A 24,566-nucleotide genomic window follows, 5' to 3' on the forward strand; every position below is an offset into this window, starting at 1 on the left:
TTTAAGTATTAAGTCCATATTTTGTATTTCTGGTTATCAAAACATAATTCTTTATTTCAAATTGTGCGCCCGACAAACAATTTCGTTATTCAGTTGTTTCCGTTTTGAAGCAGACGAAAACGGCCACCTGCTCTACCGCCACCTCTGTGCTTTTCCCGCAACCTGCTTCATTCCGTTGGAGAATGAGTTGCGAGAGGTTTGTGTTTGTGTCGAGCTCAGTGAGTGCACCGGCATGATGGCAGCAGACGTAAAAGTGTCGGGCGTTAAAGGAGCCCCAAAGTGCAGTTTGAATGCAGATGATTGTGTATCGTTACAGGATATTCTTTTATCGTTCAACGCTCCAATCAATGAGGAACATGCTTGGGCTTTGTGCTATCAGTGTGCGAAGTGCTTCAAGAATGCCTTTGATCGTGTTGAAGGAGATGACAAACTGAAGAAGTGCTATTTGGTGTCACAGTTAGATCATGTTATGCTTCACAAGGATGGGCAAGTGCATCCGAGCACAATTTACGACGATAGTGGAGGCACATATAGCTCAGGTACGGAATGGCAGCATTTATCTTACTTCTTTTGAGAATGTAGTGTTACATTTCTCCATGTATTTTTTATGTTTTCTAGTTCGATTGTATCTGTAGCGTATTACAGCAGAGTGACAGCCTCAAGGTACTAGTTATGTCTCCTCGGTGGTAAAAAGGTTTATTACCATTGTGTCAGCGTAACGAACCATTGACAGTGTAATGTGCTCGGACCAATAGGATTTAAGCTGTTGTTGTGTGTGGTAGATGATAGTAGAATCGTAGTATTTTTATCGCATACTCGAATCAATTTTGTCGACTGAGCGTTTGTTAAAATGGGATCTACTTCTAGAAATATATAATACGCGGGCCAATCGATACGAACAAGAACGGCCGCGCAGCTGATCCTCAACCCTGGGAGAACGTCCCGTGGAATCATGTTGGTGCATTTGCTAGTTTGATCGAGTTAATGGCGACATACTATCAACGTCTCATTTATTTTGTTGCACCCGAAGTTCATTTTGTCTCTCAATTGTTATTACTAACGCCATTTGTTTGCCGAGCTCACGTGCCCTATTTGATTGGTCTTTTTGTTTTACCCTTCCTGCTGAATAATATTGCATTTTTGTTGTATTCATCCATTGTTCTAAGCTTCTGAAGTCTTTATAGTTAGTTTTAGGTTTTATCATACGACTGCAGCGGTACCACGAATCACATTTGGAATCATTCGCTCGCTCTCCCGTGGTTATCACGATGTCCATTCAAATATGCGGCGCTAGGTGGGTGGTATATTAAGAATTCCTCCTCCATGCAATTTTTTTATGCATACCCGGCTTCGTGAATTGAAGGCCCTCTGTCTGTCTCTCTATACGGATCAATTTCATGGCGTTAAAATTGATCCGAGGTTATTTTCGGTGCCTGTCGTGTGAAAAATTTCCCATTGTACGACACCTTAATTTTTAATCCTCGATTTTCTTCCTTGGTTATTTATACGAAGGAGTTACAGAATAATCGTAGTAAATTTGATATTAAATATCCGTGGAGAGGTGTGTCTTTAGTTAAAGCGTTGTGTTTTTTAATGAGTGATAGTTACGAAGTGAAATTTTACAAATGCATATAGTTGATGTAACTTGTGGAGTATGATCTTTTGGAACTGTCGTTATTTCAAAATACGGTGGCAATATTTTTTCCCTAGTAAGAGAAAGTGCTGCGTATTGAATGAAACCAACCGAATCTTCTTGGATTAGAAATAAACTTGTAACCGGCGTTATCTCATTTCGAAGCACATATACACCAGAATCACTCATTTATCCATGATTTTCAGTGAAAAAATTTACCTATCAAGCGCGTGTTTACGCCCACTCTCTTCCGTTCATGGAATGAGAAGCGCGAAATACCGACGTCTTAGTGCGTATTTTTAATTACCTGAGCGTTATATCTTTGAGAGAAAGTGATTCAGCGTGCCATCGATGAATGAATGATGTGCGCTCACACGCGTGGTGCAACCTGTCAAAATACATTGCGAGCGCTGTCGCCTGGCAGGTGGTAATCATTTGGTGTTTTACATGTTTTTCCTCGTCGTTAAATGTCCTCGGTCAGTGAGAAACTCATTGGAAGGGTGGGCTGTGAGCAAGGCTGCATCAAGACTTGTTTTTCGCGAAATGTTCACCTAGGGATAGGGTGCATTTGACGAGATTCATGTATGACCGAATCCTCGCGGAAAATTGGTGGCTAGTAAAATTCCTGGTTGCGTGATATTGCCTGCCAGTGGAGCAACTCAAAATTGAGGGCAAGTGACAGGCACTTCATTTCCCGGGTGTTTCCACATTTCGACGAGATTCGCGGAGTTTATGGCTTCTGCTCGGTACGGTAAATCTCTGATATTTTAGTTGGCGGGATATTGTGAGAGGATGCAGTAATTTCAGCTAGAAATTAGGTCCACTTGGAGGATTCTTTTACTCGGAGTAAATTCCCTATTATGCCTGCCGTTGCTTAAAAAGAAGGTAGTGTATCACTGGTGTCATTTTGGGAAGCAGGTTATCTTTCTCCCGCCCACTACCCTCAATGCTGCCCCCTAATCGGATTCTCACGCACTTGTGTGTCAATAGCAACCAATTTGACTGACACCGAAGTTGTAAGGCATTCGCAATCTTTCTCACCGCGCCGGTCATCCTTGAGACGGGGGCGGATTAAGGACGTTGTGTTGGGAGGGGGGAAGGGGAGGCGGTTCTTTGCTTACCATGACGCATTGATGCTATCCAATGCCTCTCCTCGAAAATTCGTCTGATATTCGTATAGTTGAGTTATAACTGGCTGTTGGATATTCATCCATTTTTATGAACAGCGGTCGTTAAGCTGGTGACTTGAATCATTGGAGATCCACCGTAAAGATGATCTCTGCATTTTCTTCTCGTTCTCACCGTGTCCGTTGGCTGTTGTTGACAACTGTTTAGGTGACATAGCAGCCAGCGTTTTAAGATCGAAGTTCAGTCACATTAAAGGTTACCTTATTTTCAATTTTTTCTTTATAAATTACGAAGGAGCCTTTCGTCTTAATGCGCCATTGCCTTGAGGTGTGTGTTTTTGCGAGGTATAAGATATTTTCAACGCTAAACTTCCAAATCTTTGTGATTTAAAGGAAAATTGTCCACCGTCGTCTCTAATGACGGCGAAGGAGCACATCATTTACGTTTCTTCTTTCAATAATTCAGGCTTCATACCAGTCAAGGCGTGGGACTGGAATTCAGGGAAATTATATGATAGTCATGGAAAGACTCAGGAGGTGTATGGAAAAAAATGGAAAATCGTGGTTATGTGAGCGGAGTGTTGCTGCCTTCGAGCGGCGAGGTGGGCAGCTAGGGGTAGCGGCACCGACTTGGCACTATTTGACTTTATTTAAAAAAATCTCTATATAAGACTTATTTCCTGTTGAAATAAAGCCAGGGAAACAAAAAGAAACTGGATGGAGTTCAGGGAAAATCTCTGTTAGCTGGAGAGGACGATTTTTTGAATTTTGGTGCATATGTCTGTTGCTCTAACCTGATTTTAATCAGTCGAATGCAGCCGCGCTTTGCATTTTCGAGGCCATTTTCCTTCCTTTTTGAGGACCTGCGTATTTTTTTAGGATTTTCCCCACATTCCTACCCGCCTGATTGTTGATGCAGTTACCGATGATCTGGGACGTTGGAAGTGAAAAGTTGCTAGGGACCCTGTTATCATGTTCTTGTTAAAACGTATTTCCCTTTAGTCGACTGACTTAAACATTTGGTGCATATTTTTTCCAGTTAAAGTTCTATTGTGAATGCTCTGTAAAATATCTGTACGCAAAGAGCCTGAGCGTATATTTTCTAATTGTAATCGGGACAAATCTTCAATTTGAATCAGTTTATTGGTGTTCCACTCTGTTTTCATTGTGTCATTTAATTCCCTATTGTATATTTTATGGATTGTGCATATGGAATTTCCCATCAGGTTCTATTTAGCCATTTTGTGTAACATACGTGGAATGATTGACCAGTAACTGCGTTAAAGGAGTTTAAAGTTGGCGCTTGGATTTATGTTTTCACGATTCTATCCATCGTTTCAGTTAGGTACTGTATTTTTTATTTTCTGTCCGTCAAAATAAGTTAACTCTCAGGATTTCTGTCTGGTTTACATTATGATTTCACCTGTATGATTTGAAATTTTGGGCTGTCGTTATAGTACATATTTCCTGCGTTCATTACTCTCTCACGCAATGCTTTAATGATGTTTTACACGGGGCATGCCATTTCGCAGGTTAACACTGCGCTTTTCGCAGGTTAACACTCGAAGGCTGCGCGTTTCGTCAAAAACCGCTACGGGCGTACAGACAGTGTTACCCAGATGTTAAGCGAATTAGGCTGGGAGCCGTTGGAGACTCGGAGGCTGCGCGCTAGGCTTAGATTGCTTGAACAATTAAGAATGGATTTCTTTAAGAGCGACACAGAGAACATAATCTTAGAGCCACACTATATTTCCAGGTCCGACAGAAGCGATAGATTAAGAGAGATTTTTTGCCGAACGGATAGATATGGGAATTCGTTTTTCCCCCGAACAATAAAGGAATTTAATAAACGCTTGTCCCATCCTCGTTAGAGCACTTCTTTTTTTTTAATAGCTGTAAACGGCTGGTGTCCTAACACCCCCTGCCACACGCCTTTTAGGCGGCTTGCGGGGTATTATGTAGATGTAGATGAACACTGAAAATATTTTTGAAATTGCGAGAGTGCGAGCTCGGATGTAGTGCAGGTGCTATTTTGCCATCTCGCATGCGTTCTGGCAATGCACCGCTTTACACCAAGCAACTGCGCCTTCGCACCTACGTGAGATTGTGCAATGACGTGCCGTGTGCCAAACGGCCTGTAGAAATATAAAAGTGATATTAATATATGGAAGGGCATTCACCTCCCCTCCCTCTTTGGTTTCCCCCGTCTTGTATATCTGCACAGTGCCGTGCCTGGACCCCGAGAGAAGGGAGATGTCCCCTCTGCACGCTTCACGTAAATCGCTCCACTTTCAGAGTGAGTCTTAGGTCCGGAACCAGGAACTCAGTTGGCGTCGAGTGAAAACGTGTGTGCAAGACGTTGACCAGCGGTTTATGAAAAGGGTTCCGGACGAGTGGGAGCAGGCACTTAGCCAGAAATATGCTTCGGAGGTTGCTTGCGAGGTACGCGGATATTGCGTATATTGATATTTTGTGCACCAATTCAAACGCAGCGGAAAGCAGTGAATTTCATTTTTTTAGCTTTTTACTTTGGTTCCAAATAGGGTGGTTTCCTTCACCAAAGAAAACGAAAGGTATTGATGGCGATTCGTTACCCACCATTAGTGTATTCATAATACACAAATTATTTGGTTTTTGAAATACCGGTTTAGACGAATGGCAAGGGTCAAATTTTATCCTCATTTGAAAAAGGCCAGATTGGCGCCCATGCGATTCCACTCCACGTGACGTCATAGGGACCTAGTTTCTACACGAGAGGATAGGAGTTATGCATCGTCAGAGGCTACCAATGCATGCATGAGTCACAGAGCTCAGGGAAACATGTCTTAATAATCACCTATTAAAACTGGCTAAGGTCGGAAAGTTTTCTTCGCTTGATAAGGTATTAATAAACCTTTTTTAAGCCATGCGCTACCAGACAGGAAGGTACTCAGCTACCCGTTAGCATCCTGCGTCCTATCAGCGCTCAGAGCCTCGATCAAGGTCACCTACCAGGCGGGAGGGGGAACCAGAAATGCGTCGTACGGACTTTTTCCCTTCATTCCTACTTACGCGTCGCGTTTTCGCGCGCTTGAAATTTTTCACTTTTCATTTGATCGCGAAAAATAGAAATCGTCATTTAAAAATCTAAAAGCGTGAAATACGTACTCCAGGAGTAATAATCTTTCGATTTAGGCAATAAAAAAATAATAGGAAACCACCCTATTCTGAAAGTTAAATGCACCGTTTATTATTGGCAGATATTATGAAGTGTAACTAGGCATATTTATGTCAGGGTGTCAGATAATAGATCCCCCTGGCCTTGTGGTCACCTCTGCAGATTTATCGCTACAAGGGAAAAAAAACTGGGGTAGGGGAACTGTAACCCCCAAATACCTCCCTGGCTCTATCTACATGATACCCCGCAAGCCGCTGAAGTAGGCGTGTGGCCGGGAGTGTTGGAACACCAGCCATTGGAAAGAAAATGTTCGAACGAAATTACTACTAGAATCATAAGTCCATTATTGTTTGGGGGAAGAAAGAATTCCCGTATTTATTCGTTCAGAAAAATATCACTCTTAATTTATCGTTTCTTTCAAACCCGGAAATATAGTGGGGTTCTAACCCAAAGTTCTTCGTGTCGCTCTTAAAGATATCTATCTTGAATTGCTCAAGCAATTTAAGGGTAGCACGCAGCTTCCCGAGTCTACAGCGGCTCCCTGTCAAATTCGCATAACATCCGTGTAACGCATTCCGCACGCTCGTAGTAGTGTTTGACGAATCACGCAGCTTTCCTTTTGTATTGTATTCAGTTCACTGGTTGAGTCTTTCTCTACCGGATCCCATATGCTCACTGTATATTAAAGGTGCGGCCCGATGAGTTCAGAAGGGCATCTGAATTTTACTTTCTCATCCGAAAATCTTCCCAAAATGCGCTTGACGAATCCTAACTTCTTCAGGGATCTGCCACAGGCTTCACTCATCTTTCGCCTTCGTATTAACACCATCCAAAACATGGGGGTAGTTTCCTGGTGGTTGATCACACCATAAAATTCACTAACACTTGATTAACTTAACCTAACTACTAACTTAACTGATCACCCCATGACAAACAACCTAGAGGTGGCGCGCAGGGTACGTATTATGTAGATTTAGATTGTTGGACGACCTGCTCAAGAATTGTAGCGCCGTGTATTTGCTCAGATCGAGTCCCTTTACTCTTTGACTCCCCACTCGAACGTTCCTGAGCGGGAGAGCACCATTTGCAGGCTTTTGGTTACTTGTGTTGTTCCAACCTGATTTTATTCTACCACATGTAGCCGAGATTTGCATTATCGGGGCCCTGGGCATTCGTCGATTTGGCGTGAGCATTTTTTCGGGTTTTCCCTACAATCTCACACGCCTGAATATTGATGCATCTACAAATGAATTTGAGAATATAAATTTTCATCCTTTCTATGCGTTTAATTTCACCCATTTACATTGCAAACATTTTTAATGGTTTAACTTCAATGTTCACGTTGCCTTGTAGGAAGATTTTTTAAAGAATTTTTTTCTCCTAAATCATTGTGCCTACTCTATCCAGAAAGTTATCTTTTAATGCTCTCCTCACCGAACAATTGTGACTGTCGAGGAAATCTAGATCGTGATAGGAGACCATATTGTTTTCTGCTTGAATGCTGCGCATATGCTGGCAAGACCCTTGATCCAATGAAAGAGAACCATTTACTTAGAGAACGCATTTTAACAAGTCTAGCAAGAATAATAACAGGATCTCCATTTTGTTCACAGTTTTATCCTTGACCCGTTTTGATCGACAAACCGATTATGCTTACGATATTCGAGAAGGAAATTAGACATGTTGGCGTACAGGTTTTTGTGTTTTGGGAATCATAATCCTCATCCCAGCAATGTTGTGGTATAGATGAGGTGGTTGCTGTTTTTCTTGTGGCATCATAGTATTTATTTATTAAAAATTCGATTGTCATTTGATTTATCCCACAGATATTTTTCAATTGGAGCCACCGATTCCTCCCAAATGCGAGATCTCTAAGTACGTCTTTGGGAGAGACGTATTAAAAGGCCATGAATGGCTTGGCCTATGCTTATCTATGTTAGGTATACATTTTTGCTTGGCCTATTAGTTGTGGACTGTGATAATATCTGCGGAAGCAACCTCGTAGTTCCTGGGAATATGGGCTAACTCTGAAAGCGACTCAAATTATAAACAGTGCATCCCTGTACCCATGACGATTTCAGTCTACTTGATGCTGGCTGTTATTAAATGTTTTCATCTAACCTTGACATTTTTCTCTCAACGCAAGTGTTCTAATACTCTGCTGGTAAAATTGATTTCCTCTGGGTAATTTCTCGTGTCCATAATATAATTGTTTCAGTGATGGTTTTGGCAGGGGCGCAAGTACGGTCCAAATCTTACGGGGTGAGGGGAGGATACGTGAGAATAGAAAATTCTGTATAGGCAAAGAAGCAAGGTGAGGACAAAGCTTCCAAACTTCTTCCAAAACAAATTTACGCAAAGTTCAAAATTAGCGGAGTCACTTAGGGTGAAGGAAATGAAATGTTGACTGGGGGGTCCTCACCGTTTATAGAATATATTGTTCCACTTCCCTTCTGTCTCTCCCGATTAGATACGGAGGAGATTGAATGTATGGATGGAGCGAGTACTCAGCGGGGAGAGTATGTTGAAAACAGTGTTAGAGGGTAGAATGTTGGGGTAACGAGGGAGAGGAAGGAAGGGAATAGGATATTTAGATGGAATGAAAGGGAGTAGGCCTTATTTTGAATTGAAGGGGAAAGTCCATGTGGGGAGGGGAAACTGCCGGAATGCTTTGTGAAGCTCCACTCAAACCTACCTTAATCGTTAGAATACTTTAATAATAATAATTTATCCTCTTTGGTGACGCTAGCTGCCGCTGACAATGTCCTATTCTTGAGTGGGTGAGGTTTTCCCCTCTGTCGGATGCCATATGCAGGATTTTTTAATTATCGGTTTCCTTTTCCCGTCTGAACATGATGGATTCCTTTAATCTCCCGAGGAGGGGAAAGGGGGCGTTGCACTTTCGCCGTTTCCTCTTTCCGATTCCTCCACTCGTCTCTCCCAGATGGTTTCAGCTTCCACATCCCTTGTACGAGATGGAATCTCTCTCGCTGTCATGCTAAGATGGATTCATTAAGACTTGATGACATTGTAGGCAAGATACGTTGTTGACGGATTCATTTTATTTATAAACGGTAAATAATCTTCATAAACGGAGTGGATTCTCATAGGTTGACGGAGTAAATGGGCCATGTCCTTGAAATGATGGGCCAAAATCTCGTGTTTGTGACAGGTGTAGGGCCTACACTTTTCCACATTGGTTGGGGGTGAAAATTCCCTGTACCTACTCTGAAAATTCATGGAATTTCATTGCCTGAAAACCCATTGAATTCCAGGAAAAATCCGGATAAGTTACATTGGAGAGGTTTTGTAGGGATGTAAAAGAGAAGAATTACGTCGCTATGAAAAGGCTGGCGGATAGGAGAGAGGAAGCTGCGTCAAACCAATCTTAGGATTAATAAACTATTTTAATTTCTCCTGGTGAATACTATTGATGAATTCTGCACGGGTTCTCAGCCAGGTTAATTCTTCAAGGCCGTGTTACTCTATGGAAGTTCGATTTCACGGCCTTGGAGATGAGAGACAAGTCGTCTATCGAAACGTCGGCTTACACGAAAGAATTAACCTGGCTGAGAACCCGAGAAGAATTCATCAATCTTAGGATGAATTACAACCCTTTGCCCCCTCTAGTCACGCATTCATCATCAAGTAATTTATCCAAGCAAGGCGCGATTTGTCAAAATTGATACAGACGAAAGTGTTACAGAGCTTTTACACGGTGTAGGATTGAGACCCACTATGGAGGCTCCGAGGCTAACTGCTAATCTTAGATCGCTTAAAAAAATAAAAATATTCATCCTCATGGCGACACGGAAAACATCTTGGAACTGCACTATACTTCTAGGTCTGACAGTAAAAATAAATAAGGGAAATGTGTATATTTTTGTAGGGATATATGTATTATGTGGGAATTCGTCTTTCGTCTGGCCAATGTAACGGTTTGCTGCATGCTAGGTCGAACTCGGGCAGTTAATTCTCTCCGAACGTGATCAAATATTCTTTTTCTATTCTCTTCCGGGTAGATAACTGGTATCCTGACACCTCCCGCCACTCGTATTTTGAGGCGGCTTACGGGGTAGTATGTAGGCGCATTGTAGATGCGTAGCTGAGGCCGATTTTTTATTTTTTTTTACTCTCGTGTTTATGCCCTGTATGTTGTGCAGTGCAATACACCGTGTTATTGTTTTTCTTCACGAATTGTTTCTCAAGAATGCGCTTCATCATTACGGGCGGATTCAGCTTCAAACATGGGGGGGGGGGGGTTCATGACCTGTGTCCGGAGAGAATGGAATACTCCCCGGGGTAGAGGGACGATATCCCTTGTAAATTTTTCTGTAGGGATTGTTACACTCTACGATAAATACAACTCGTAATTTCTCTCACGTTTGGGACCTGTAGCCATGCATTTGCAAATACACTCCCTGTACCCCTTCACATGGATACAAAAACTATTAAACTAAAGAAAATTAAAGAATTTTGATAAAATTTGGGGAGGGGTCATGATCCATATGACCACCCCTCCCCGCCCCGTGAATCCGCCACTAATCCGAATCAGTAATTCCCCTGGCTGTCCTCACTTTCCCTCTTCCCGGGCACTGACTGAAGAGATCCGGCAGGATTTCCACCCTCGGGAGCAAAGGGGTCTGCTCCTTAGCGTGTGTCCCTCTTTTCCTTTCTCTTCCATTTTATATTCCTGCTCCAGTGTGGGCGGTCCGCTTCCGAAGCATTTGAAGTGTGAATCCCGGGGATCGCGCGCTGCGATAACGGAAAAGCTGAAATGTTCGGGGCGTTAACCGCTCTCCTGTAGCCGTGTATTGTCCATTCCCTTCTCTGCGTAATAGTGGATCGGGGAAGCAAAAGTTACTAGGAAGACTGAATTTAAGGATTGGACTTCTACGGCCTTGAATAGAATTCGTAAGATGAAATGCCCCGGCTATTCTGAAGAGAAAGAAAAAGTAACGGCTCCTATGGTTAGAACTAACAATTGTAAGAAGAGCAAAGAGCGTAAAAGGAAATCTAGATTAGGGAAATGATTTTCCCCGAAATACGTTACGGCTGTCGGAGAACTTCATCTTACAATTCTTTCTAGGAAGATACCGAATCTTCCGACGGTTTTTACTCCAATAATCCTTACTTTTGAGCAAAAATTGTTGCATTTTATACTTGCTCTTATGGGGAAATCCAGAGCATAAATAAACTTTCGTTCGTACTTCATCTACTCCTCACTCCATCGTTTCTCTAAATTTTTTGATTCGTATCGCTCTGATTTATTTAACGGCCCCATCACTTTTCCTTGGCCTCGCCCACTTTTCACATCACAGGGAACTCCTATAATGTCAGTGAAATTTGTTTAGTTCTGAAAATGTCTGGCACTTTTTGGAATTTCAGGGAAAATGATGTAAATCTATCAAATTATATTTTTACATAGGTACAGCTATTCAGCAAAGATCATGTTAATTTTAATGTTGATATTTCCATTTTAGCTTTTTCTTATTTTCCTCTCCGTATATTTTCGGCATTTGAGCATTCTATTCCTAACATGCCATTAAAGTGGTGTTCGTTCAGTGACAAATGTCATTTTGTTTGGTGAATATACTTTATTTTTAAATGATTATTATTTTACCGCACTTCACATTTTTATCTCATTTAAATAGGAAGATTTCGTTAAATACAAAATATCGAATAGCGTGGAAAAATTCAAGGATTGTCTGAAATAATTCGGGGAATTCTATTTGGATATGTGAGCGGTCAACCTGAGTAGGTGATTTAAGTGGGGCGAAAGGCAGGAAACTGCAGTCTAATTGTATGTGATAAAACCTGCATGGGTGTTATACGTTATCATTTTCTATCTTCGTAGCTCGACTTTATTTATTTTTACCACGATTTATTATACTGGCTTTCTTGTTTGTCCTTCACGGAAAAATCTTGCAACTCAAATTTCGATCACTTCTCGATTAGCTAGAGTGCTGAAATTTACAGGATAAGTCAGAACTAACTAGCAGAACTAACAGAACAGAACTACAAGATAAGTCAGATAAGACAGAAGGGTGATAATGCAATTTTATTACTCTTTTATCACGATAGGAACAGTATTTCGTGAAATATTTAGTAATAAAAATTAAATCTGGAGTTCCTAAATTGGTCACCAAAATGAAGGCGCTGCAATCCATATAGCTGCTGTATAGCTGTATTTAACTGACTTCAGAACGTAACTACAACAACATTCGCCGTAGTCGTAGTTGTTATAAACTGCGGCTGCTGTGCTGAGGAGTCTCGGATCGAGACTCTCGAAAAGCCTTTTTTATTAGGGATGGTCGGATCGGATACCTCGGATCCTAAGTCGCGGAAGACATCGGATCTGGATCCGAAATTTTAAATAATAGCTGCAGTGAATGGAACACCCCATAAGGGTGGAAGGAGTTCCGATTCTCTCTTCGAATGTGCAGACGCATGCGATTCTTGTACTACGCCACTGTTCAATGGTTGATCCGCAGATTTTTCTTATTTTCTTTTCCAAACCCTAGAATAACAGTTTAGGTCCTGAGCATGTAAAGATTAAAAAAAAACTTGAAAGCCTATAAAAATATTAAAATGTGTATGAAATTCTGAAAAGCATTCCTTCGATTGTACGTACCTAGAGTAAACTTGAATAATTACTTCCTTTAATTGCAGGAATTTGAAAATGCATTTGGATCCGAAAATAATATTTTAAAAAATCCGAAATAACAAAAAAAATCCGATCCGAAAGATCCGGTTCCGAGAATCTAGGATCCGATCCGAATCCGGATCCGAAAAAAATCCTGAATCCGTCCATCCCTAGTTTTTATATAGTGTTTTTGATATTAAATCCGAGAGGCCTGTGCAGTTATGGGACTCGACGCACTCTGAGGGAAATCACCGACCATAGTGCGCGGGCCTTAATGAAACGTGATCGCGTGCAGCGCAAATCCTTGTGCCCGACACCCCTCTCTCAAGCGCGCCGGAGTGGGTGCTAATGTGTCGCGGGTCGCAACCTTATCCGCCGTAATTATTCATGGCACCCTTTGTGTTTGTTGCTTCCTCCACCAACCCACCCACCGCCTCCTCCACGACCGTTTCCCCGCGCGTAATCGCTTTTATTTTTTCGGCCTGTGGCTTTGACCCTCTCCCTCTGCCACCAACGTGAGCGTCTTTCTCTCTCCGAGCCACCCTCCCATTAACCTCCATTATCTTCTTCCCTTGTGTTGCCATCTCTTGTCCCCTTCTTTCTCTCTCTATTCAAGACTTTCTCCGCCTCTTCCTCCTCCTCCTTCCGTTCCTTCTGTTTTCTTCGTGATGATAATTTCTTTAGGAGAGTCGAGTAGTTTTTGCATTTGTGGGTTAAACTTTGTTTGCGCTCAGGCCAAATGAATTCTGTCGGTACATTGATATTTTGATACTGGTTTATAAGCACCCCTAGCAGCGATTTTTTCAGTATAATTTCGTTTGTGCATTCGCGCATCTCTTCGCCGCAATTAATGCAGCTTTAACCTGCGTAATCCCGTGCCCCGTGTAAAACAGCCTTTATGAATATCAATGCATTTCATTAAATCGATGGTGACAATGACCTGACATTATCATTGAAGGTTTGAATTCTGTCGGCCAGTCCCTTGACTTTTTTTAAAATGCCCCGGTGATGGTTGTCGCGGCCAGTGGGGCGTTCGCTCTCGTTCTTCGGCCCCTTCCCATCTTGCGGTCTTCCACTTCTCCCCCTCGCCTTCCGCGCGCCGTTCCCGGGACCTTCACGGTCACCTCCTCCGGCGTCTCTCCGCATGTAAATGAGCGGACTCACTCTTAAGGGGGCGTTGAAAAAAGAGGAGGTAGACAGTCCGTGGTGGGTGGCTGGCTGACTTTATTATTGGCCAGGTGGTAAGAGAGGAAGCGGCGATTTGGACGGTAGGATTCGTTTGAGGTGGACGTTTTACTTTATTCTCATGTTGGGGAAGTATTCTCAATCTAAAGAGAAACCTCTGGGCCATATTTTACTCAGTGGGTGATTCCCTCTTTCTCCAAGAACAATTATGTTCAGTTTTCGATTTTGGAAGTTCGCGGAGCCTTAATGGCGTTGAGATATTCACAACTTCCTGAACCATCTGAACCTAACTTGATCATGGGGGATTCATCGTCTATCATGTCTAAGGTGCAGGGTGATAAAGTCCCTCTCTTTGCCTACCCGAATTCAGGAGAGTAACCTCGCGATGTCAAATGAGTCTAAGCTACTGTTACTGAGATGTGTATGTTCTTTCGTATTAGGCATGTGATTTCCTGAGGAAATTGTTTGACGTGACCGGGACTCTAACTTAGTTCTAAAATTCGTCGGCCTAGTATCCTACCCCTTACACCACCGAGTTGCAGTTCTTATTAGCCTGTGGTTTCCAACCCGTAGAAGTATCCCCCGTCTGCTAGGTTCAATTAAAACCCCTCGGGGCTCAGGACTTCTCTCAGAACCATTGCTCTAAACGAAGTGCCGTTGGTGTTTGCCGAACATATCGCATCGGTTTCCTTACTTCGTCACTTATGAACGATAGGTGTTTAAAAATCAATGCATCGATTGGAAATCGATTTGAATAGTGATAACTTGGCGGGTACCTAGTAACATATCTTCCCCTCAATGAGGATAGTACAGGATCGAATCCTGACCATATTCAATGATTTCTTTTTAGGGAAATCCTTCCTAATATGTGCTTATAAATGCACCTGTACCCGGGACTTATGCGAGCGAAGTCGCTTATTTTTTCATTGCTTTAAAAGATTCATTCATGGAGCCTCGTCCACCTAACGCCGGTGCAAGGACGACTGGATCCTTCGTGCAGATATGTATTCCCTCTCTTTGGCTTCCAATTATTTTTACTGACGTAATTGACATAAACCTCTCGCCAGCCAAAGTGAAGGTCGCGGCATCGAGTTATATCTACGGATGAAGGTCGGGCATCCAGATCATGGCTTAAATTGAGTGTATTACTGAGCTGACTGGAATTGAGGAGAAATAATTGCTTTGAGTTATTATTTATTCATATAGCTACCTCTCCAGTTTTGCCTCGCACCTTTGTATTGGTCAATTTTCAGGCTACATTAGCCTTCGCGTCCCTTAATTGTATATCTCTAGAGGGCAAAGGTTTGTGATTACCTATAGGTAGGGAAATCATTATTGTAGCCTCGGGCAATCTCCTTCTCTGACGTTATCATCATCCTTTGATGTCCTTCATGTATTCTGCACTTCTATGCCGAAATCTGGTTCTAACCAGGTGCCGATATTATGGTATGTTACGTATTGAGTAAAATGACATTTCCGTAATTTCTGCATTGTTGGATTATGAGTTAAATACCTTGGTTTTAAATGTTTTCACTGCCTGTTCGATGCTGAAGCATGCATATACTATATAAGATTTAATAGAAAAGTTATTGTCTCCAGATATTAGGCAATCATTCCATTTAAGTTGTGACTTATCAGCCGTGTATGCGTTCCTCGTGGATTGCACTTTTTCTACCGCGGTAAAATACTCTTCATGTGGTACTAAATTTTTTATAATCGCTTTCATTCGTTAGGGATGACCACCAGGTTCGGTCATCATCGGTAGTTCTGTGAACGGTCTTTGGAAGCGTTCGCCTATTACCGTGAATGATGATGAAGAGAATGGTCGCTGGAAAAAGCTTTCCGGATTAGGCCAATGCTCTTTTCCTTCCCCTTCGTCCCCCTCAAACACTTCCTCCTCCCTACTCCGCGGAATCGCCTTCCCCTCTCACCCTTGTCCCTCTCTTACATTCCCTTCAGATTTCGGAATTCCTGAATGTGGTAGAAAGCGTGGGTGGGAGCATTATCTTATTTCTCAACTACCACTCCTTACTCCCCCTCCCTTCCTTCCACCTGGAGTTCCCATTATAAACCTCCTCTCTCGCATCTTCCGTTTTGGGCCCAGGGCGATGGAAATTCATATAATAGTTCTTCCTTTCTAACCTTGGGCCGCACGGGCTCTCAAATATATCTCTATCCCCCTCCTTTTCCCCTTGAATTTTGAGGTGGGTCGTTGACACCGTGTGTTAAACGAAGGGTACATCACAATAACATTTGGGAAGCGGAATATGTAAATCGTAGTTTCTTTGTTTGTTGTATCTGATTTAAGCTCACTGTCTGCGTTAAGTGATTTATTTTTAATGACGTTCAAGTTTAAAATTTTTTATCCATATTTCGCCCATTGCTTTTTTAATTTTCTCCGGAAAATCTGTTCAAGAACGGCCTATCTAAGGAGTCTAATTTGTTTAATTCTGTTTTCAAAATATTTTGGCTCTACTTATTAGAATTATTTCGTTGTTTAAGCCGATCTATTTGTATAAAAGATGCTATTTTGATTATACAGATTCGTAACAAGACAATGTTAGGCATGATGCCCTCCGCTTCATCCCGTTATGATTTAAATAAAAGGTTTTTATTGTGAATATGCACTTATGAAATGGTTGATTTCTTATGATCAAACGATCAGCTGACCTCTGGTAATATGACTTGGTTGCATTTATCATCAGTTGTAAATTTAGCTAGACTTGATTAAAATGGCGTATTTCCCTTTAAAATTCATTGGTTGGTTTTATTGAATCCAATGGAACAATCTGATTGATATAATCGTTCGGAAGTCCTTTCTATGTTTCATTGCTGTTGTGTCTTAAGTTCATGAGAGAATTTTTATTCTTGCCCTGATTTCATTTTTACCTTAGCTAATGTCTTGGCATTTTGCATAATAGGGCCTTCCACATTTTTTGGAAATAGCTGGCGCCACTCGTCTTTCCCGGCGGCCATCTTTCTCCCTTCTCAAGGTGCTTCGGTATCACTTCCCTCGTCCAATGGCAGGAAGCTCTTCTCGTTGGGCCCATTCATTTCCCTGAATCGGGCCTTTTTCCTCGGCCAACATCACTTTTTTTCTCCTCGAACTGTGCCCAAGGCAGTCGGGGAAAATGGCTATGGCCGATTCAGATGACCAGCCCAGTCGGAAAAAAGCAACGATCGTGAAAAACTCGTCCTCTACACATCGCTGCGTCTATTCGACCTCCTTCCAATGTTCTTTTTAAGGTTTTCTAGGATTCCTCCATTTTACGTTCATTGTTTAGCGATCAATCTCCGGTGGTCTAAAAAAAACATGAAATCTTAGGAAGGAGAATGTGTGTGTTGTTTATGGAATGGTTACCAAGCAATATCCTCTTATAGCGGAGCAACTGAGGCTGGTATTCTATTCAACGTATTGTCACGATCTAGTGACGTAACTTGGACTATCCTTTGTGGTATGGAGGGGGCCTGGGGGGGCCACCCGAGGGTAACAGGGATCCCGGGAAAAATTTGAAAAATGACTTACCTGGAAATACATTTTATATCATTTTGGAACTTAAAATTTGGGTTTTACTCATTATTCCGCGGGAAATCATGTCAGCAAGGAAAACGTAGACAATAATTTTAAGTAATGTTTTCGTTTCTCCAAGGCTTTGGAGGGGGGGATCCATCCCCTCATCCCCCCATAGTTACACCTCTGGTCTCAATCATAATATCCCTGTATCTTTGCCTATATTTTCTTGTGGAAATGAAAATATGCGACCTGCTTGTTGCTTGGCTTAGTTCCTGGAATCACTTTCCAATTTTAACGACCTTTGCCCCTCGTTGAAGGGTGGCGCCACTGATTACATCCTTGATGCCTTTTAGAAAATCTGTTCTGCTGCACTTGACTTCTTCGTGTTTTTATTTTTGTCCTACTTAATGCTTTGCTCTTGGATGCTCGCTCGAATTTCTGTATTGTTTTATGTTTAAATTTTACCTTTAAAATGATTTTCGTTGCTTGATGTTCGTAAAGATTAATTTATTACTCCGGCGTCAAATGTTAAAGGCCTCAAGTTGCTTCATTTACGTATGCATAACTTTGGGAACATGACCTTCCGTCAATAGGAGCTGAGTGAAGAGAATCATAGGCTTTTTCCGCGGGTGTCAGTGCAACTATTTGTTTGTCCAACCAAACATACGTATCTATACTAAAGCTACTGTCCCTTATTGCTCGCTGCAATCTTCATTGCATTACAAATTCATTTGTAAAAACCGTTTCCATTGCCACTCCTTTCTCTTCGTATACAGGTCTCTTTTTCCCATTTGCACTCTCGGGGAATGACAGTTAATAGTTTAATTCGATAGATTCAATCACAGCATCACAATTGGGGCTTTTATAAACCTACGTAAGTAAATGCTTGGTAGGAGGAATCACATGTCGTGGCCCATTACAATATCCTCTGTGGTAATACTCGCTTTCGAAAGGCTTGCGGACTTTTCTGGTTACTCTGCCAAGTCTTACAATTTTTGTCTGCCATTTGTTCCTGAAGGATCGTTTTTAGGTTATATCTGACCTACTCGAATTGAATCCTTGAAATACCGAACAGTTCTTGGATTCCAGGATTTCTGACTGTGTCGACGTGTGGACTAATAGCTGCCACAATGACTTTGGTCCCACAAACAAGCTTCTCCGCGATGTTCAAATTCCTCATTACCATCGCTTTTGACCCCCAAATTCCCCCAAAAAGTAGATAGATAGAGGCAGTTGGCAACGGTGTCGTGGATACAAAAGTTAGTGTTTCGAAACATTTTCCTAGGGTTTCAGACGATGTTAGAGTTGGTCGATTCTATGGCTTTTTGTCGTATCAAGACTCGTCCGTCCCAAAAATTTGCATGAATCAGTCAGTCAGTGGTCGGAAGTCTGTTTTATTGTATAGTGATTCCTGGGTAAGACTGTTTTTGGGAGATGGTATCCCCTTATTATTAGTTACATTTTTCGTGCTCCTGCTCCTGAATCAGAGGCGAAGTTTAGAGTTTTATTTGCGGGGTTTGAGGGGGTAGCAAACCTTCCGGGGGTGCTATGGAAAACCCCCAGTGAAAAGTCCCTCCGCAGGAAAATTGGTTTAAATTAGCCCCTGAAAACAGCAATTTAAGTTGTATCTAAAAATTTATTTAAATGTTTGGTATTTTTGTTTTCATCGTACTTGAATTTACAAGTTTCCTTCTTTTTTCGGACAAATTAACAATTAAGTTTGGCCCCTTGCTCCCTCTGCCCCCTCCCCAAAACTACTGTGCTTAATCGGCCTTTTCCCTGCAAAGAAGACCTTTTCCTCCAGTTCCCCCCTTTTTTCCCTCTCTTCCGTGGCCTCCTTCCCTCCCTTTTCGATGCGCCGTGGAAGAAGGGGTCGTTTTTGCGGTTCGTTACGTTAAATGCTTCGGATTTCGGCGAGTCTCTTGCCCCGTCAACCTCGACGGATATCGTCGACCGCTCTCCTTCGTCGTCTCCTCCTCCTTCCGAAGTTTATCGTCCTTGCGACATCCGTTTATGACTCTCGCGATCTCCCCCGTTCCATCCAAACAGCCAGTTTTCTTCTCTCTCAATCCATGCACGTAGCCATAAATTTGCTTCGGGAGTGTGTTCGGTTGTGTGTGAGGGTGGTATATACTGGCGGTTTGTTGTTAAGTCGCATGAAGAAGGTATGGATGGAGCGAGTACTTATACGTGTACTTACTATCCCGCTAGCCTCCAGAAAAGGCTTGCGGCAAGGGGTGTTAGGACACCATCAGTTAACATATAAAAAGCAAATGCTCGAACAAAATATTCGGCAAAAAATCTCTCTTAAATTATAGCTTCTATCGGACCTGGAATTATAGTGGGGCTCTGAGATGACTTTCTCCGTGTCGCTCTTAAAGATATCTATTCTCAATTGCTCAGACAATTAAGCCTAGCGCGCAGCCTCCCGAGTCTCCAGCGACCCCCAGCCTAATTCGCTTAAAATCTGGGCAACGCTGTGGGTACGCCAGTAGAAGTTTTGGACGAATCGCGCAGCTTTCCTTTGTATTTTATTAAGTTCACGGATTAACAGTCTTTCTGCATTGGATACCACATGCTCGCTGCATATACAAGGCGTGGCCGGAGGAGTGCGAAATATCACTGGGAGGGGGGTATTGAAAACAATGTTAGAGGGTCGAATGTTCGGTAAACAAGGGAGAGGAAGGAAGAGAATAGGAATTTTAGGTAAGCTGAAAGGGAGTAGGTCTTTTTACGAATTGAAGGAAGAAGCACATGAAGGAAGTGGAGGCTACCAGAATGCTTCTTAAGCACTTCATGGAAGCCTAAATTGATCGGTAGAATACTTTTAATATTAATTAATCTCTGTGGTTTTCATACTTTAGTTACATACACTGAATTTTTCCAAGTACTTATCACTAAAAATTGTCCATTTTCAAAGGAGATAGAATTAAAGAATTTTTCTTTGAAATGATTCGGTGGCATATTGTGACATGCAATTATATCGAAAAACATAATGTGTAATTATAATATATTTAGAAAAACATAGTATACTTATGTCGAATATATATGTCAGAGGTTAAGAGCCCATGGGCTGGTGACATCCTCAGAGGATGTATCACGGGCAGCCGACTCTAGCGAAAAGGTCTCGGTGTAGCTGAAGCCCACTGATCCCCTCCCCCGACTTCGTGCCTGTCCCAATCGAAGCCATCATCGGGACTCCTAGTGGCGTATTGTTTTCTTCCCACGGGCCATTGATTCAATTCCGGAAGAAGGGGGTTGAGCACCTCCTTGGCATTTCATTTTTAGTTCGACTGGGGGAGAATGGGGCGATTCTTACTCTGCGTTTCTCGTGGACTACGTTTGGTGTTCCACTCGCTTCTCAACACTTCTTTCTTTCTTTATAGCCGTTTAGCCTCCTCGCACGAATAACAGAAAACTCTTACTGACGGTCGATACGAATGTCTTATTCCCTCTACGATAATTCTTACGATAGCAACTTTTATTCATCATATTTATGGTATTACATGCATTCATGATTAGCTCTTTGTAGGTATGAATTTTGCATTTCTCCTCGTTGTAATACTTTCTCGTCTTTTCGTCTTGATTGATTAGTTGATTCAATCAGAGTATGGTGAATTACACATGGACAATTTTTATATTGAAAAAAATGGACTATTAGGCCTACTTGCGGGCTTTTCAATTGCAAATATTACTGTGTTTTTGCATCATTTGTGAGGTGGCTTCGGTTTTTATCCGGCTGCCACGTTCACAGTTTGACTCATACTGATATTCATTGAAATTTCTTTTAGCTAATTCTAAAGTCGAAATTCAGTGGGAGAGTAGATGATGGAAAAGATGCCACCGAGCATGGACGAAAGCAGTAAGTAGGGTTGCCAAATCGTGGTTTGTTTTAACCAATTATAATTTTTCTGGATTAAAGTGGTGATTTTTTAATTTCGCCATTATTTATTGTAATTATTTACGTTTCCCATTTGTTGAAACTTCATTTCTTCAGTCATCTCTTTTTGTGAGTTTCAAAAGTCCCTTCCACTTTTACTCTACGCAATGTATCGTGTTATTCGCTTTTTTCGTTTTCTTACTTTATTATATTAGGATTCAGTGAATGTCATTAAATAAAGAAAGTAGGAACACACGTGATAATGGTTATTTGTAAATAATGTGTCGTTTATAGTATATTTCCATAGAAACTATGCGTAGTAAAGAAGCTGGAGATGTATGGTGTTATTATCACGCATTGAAGCTTTACTCTTTTCACAGTTTCTAGCGATATCTCATCCATAATCATTGAGGTGAAAAATTCTTACGAATATTTTTTACAATCCTTGAAGTCAACCTTCCGGGTGAAAGAGAGAAGTCCTAATTATTTGATCATTTTTTCTTTACGATGCCAAACTTTTAGGACCGGAAGTTTCTTTCTCGGAAATTATTCTGGGTTGTCTGGTACCATTCCTGTTTTTATTTGTGCATTGGAGTTAGTTTCCCGTCTCTCGGGGATCATTTTGGCATCCCATTGGAAGGGACTGGTTTTAGGAATTCGTCCCCAATACCGTTCAAAGAAAGGTCTATGAGTGCTCATCTGTTTTATTTATTTACCGAGAATTTCGGACGCGAATATATTTTCGAGCGGCGACCTTGCCTGTTTTCATTTCCGGAAATAGGCCGCTCTCGGTGTATAAATGGGAGCGAATTCATGGAAAGAGACAGTCGTCGAATTTTTTGTAGGGATACTCTCGTTCAACTGTCATTTTGCATCCTTGTCCCCATTTTCTTACTGTTTCAGTTTGTTCATGGTTTCCGTTCGATCCAATTCGAATACCTTTTGTACTCTTGATACATTGACAGATATTTTTTTTATTTTTCAGTTTGTGATTAGCGTTTAGTTCAATGTAAGAATTCTTATAAAATCGTTGTATGGTTTAAGATACAAGAAAAAGATTCTTTATTATGTTCTTAACGTATCAAGTGCTCAAACGATCCTTGTATTCGATCTTCTTTAAATGTTTTTACTGCTCAGAAATTAGTCCGTGTAGAACTGATCTTTGCAGTTATTTGGAAGTAAAATGAAGTAGAAATTTCTAGAAATCAAATAGAAATTTACATTATAGTATCACCATATCCACCTGATTAAGTTTGCTATGGAGCTTGTAAATTATCGGTCGGGTTATAAAGTGCCTATTTTACATTAGTCCGTTTTTATTGAACCCTATAACCTGTCATTGGACGTGGGTAGAGTGGAGATTATGGATTGTATTGGAGCTTATTCAATTTTCTAGAGCCTTCTAAAATGGAATGTTCGGATTGTCGAGGTGCGCTGAAGCTTGAAACGTATTTATTCAACGTGAAAGTAGTGGATTGGATTTGTTTGTATTTAAATGAAAAAGCCTAATATGAGACACTTTGAGGGTTTATTGTCAAATATTAATAAGACAATGTGGCTGTAATAGGGTGGTTTCTTATTATTTTTTATTGCCTTATTCGAAAGATTATTACTCCTGGAGTACGTATTTCCCGCTCTTAGATTTTCGAATGACGATATCTATTTTTCGCGATTAAACGAAAAGTGAAAATTTTCAAGCGCGCGAAAACGCGACGGCTAAGTAGGAATGATGGGAAAAGTCCGTGTGACGTATTTCTGGTTCCCGTTGCCGCCCTGTGAGATGACCTTGAGGCGAGGCTTGAGCGCTCATACGACGCAGGCTACTAGCAGGTAGCAGAGTACCCTGCTACCAGGTAGCGCTTGGCTTAAATATGGATTATTACTACCTTATCAAACGAAGGAAACTTTCCGACCTTAGGCAGTTTTAATAGGTGATCATTAAGACATGTTTCCCTGAGCTCTGTGCCTCATGCATGCATTGGTAATCTCAGATGATGTAAAACTCCTATCCTCTCGTGTAGAAACTAGGTCCCTGTGATGTCGCGTGGAGTGGAATCGCATGGGCGCCAATCTGGCCTTTTTCAAATGAGGTTAAAATTGACCATTGCCATTCGTTTAAACTGGGATTTCTAAAACCAAAATATTTGAATGCTATGAAAACCCTAATGGTGGGTAACGAATTGCGATCAATGCATTTCGTTTTCTTTGATGAAGGAAACTACCCTATTATCCTTTTTTGATACCTGGTTTTCGTCTTCGCCATTAACTTAAATAATTGCGCGATGCCAGCTGTCTTTGGAATAAAGTTTTACCATTTTTGATAGTAATTGATTTGATATTTGATAGTTAGTCGTCATCAGTCCTACCTTATTCCATTTTTTTACTGGAGTACTTGCATTAAGACTTACACTACAGATTCTCTATTAATATCAAAGTAATTATTAATTTTTCTCGGATAATAATTTATTTTGAAAAATCGATTTGTCGCTAGAAAATATTTAATAATATTTAAAAAGATCCTGAAGGAATCGATATTTGGGGATAATTAGGGTCTCAGGAGTGATAATCGCTGTGCAGCAATGCTTGCACCTTGTATGGGAAAGCATTGATATGAAATATCTTTTGTCGTCGTGGTCGATTGTCTTATCTGCGCGGCAGTAGCATTAAATGCCATCTGTGCTTTTATCAGCCGTAAAAGCTAATGAGCTTGAATCAAAAGCCCTTTTATGATATCTCATTTCATCTCATTTTGAGGGCAATAATGAGAGGCTTGTTTTGTGAGTCTAACAATAAGACATGCTTCTCCTGTTGGGTGATATGTCATACTTCTTCTGCCTTGTGCTTTTTTCGAATTTCATAAAATTCTGATGACTATTCTTTAGCGCGTATTATAATTTTGTCTCCTGTCGGCTTATACGTATGTAATTGATTGAAAAACCGTTCAACTACTACCTCGGTTTCTTCCTACCGTATATTTTCTTAGGTGGATGAAACTGTGATATAGATGTACGCGATATTTCTTATGTTTTCGGAACGATGCGATGTATAATTGCATTTATTCCAGGTTTTATGGACTGAATATAAAGTAATTGTTTGATGGAGGTTTATATCACCACAATAAAGATTTCATTGTATTACCGCAGTGGAGTACTATAAAATTGTCATTGATTATGGATTTTTATGCATATTTCATACGCTCATTTCTTCGTAAGTCGCTACAAATTGACTGTCAAAAAATCTTTTTAAATACGCGTTTGTATGCATCGGGTATACTGAGAAATATTCATATATTTGGTTACTTTTAACGATTAATTTTATTAATATATATGTTTTCCGGGTATGTTGATTCCTCCACGTGACAGCTTTAATTCAGCCCTAATTTCAACAATGCCGTAATTTCATTAACCCTTGTTTTATTGAATGA

At 41.2% G+C, this 24,566-nt stretch overlaps 1 protein-coding gene across 3 annotated transcripts in view; it reads left to right on the forward strand.

Moving 5' to 3' along the window:
* Window positions 1-185: 185 nt before the first annotated feature.
* The window catches only part of LOC124156330 (protein spire homolog 1), a 582,796-nt gene continuing 558,415 nt past the window's right edge, over window positions 186-24,566 (forward strand). For all 3 annotated transcript variants that reach the window (XM_046530818.1, XM_046530820.1, XM_046530821.1), the window contains exon 1: window positions 186-539. In XM_046530818.1, the coding sequence (XP_046386774.1) occupies window positions 233-539 (307 nt within the window). In that variant the 5' untranslated portion in view covers window positions 186-232. The remainder of the gene's footprint in view (window positions 540-24,566) is intronic.

Source organism: Ischnura elegans, chromosome 3 (genome assembly GCF_921293095.1).
Source record: "Ischnura elegans chromosome 3, ioIscEleg1.1, whole genome shotgun sequence".
Taxonomy (NCBI): domain Eukaryota; kingdom Metazoa; phylum Arthropoda; class Insecta; order Odonata; family Coenagrionidae; genus Ischnura; species Ischnura elegans.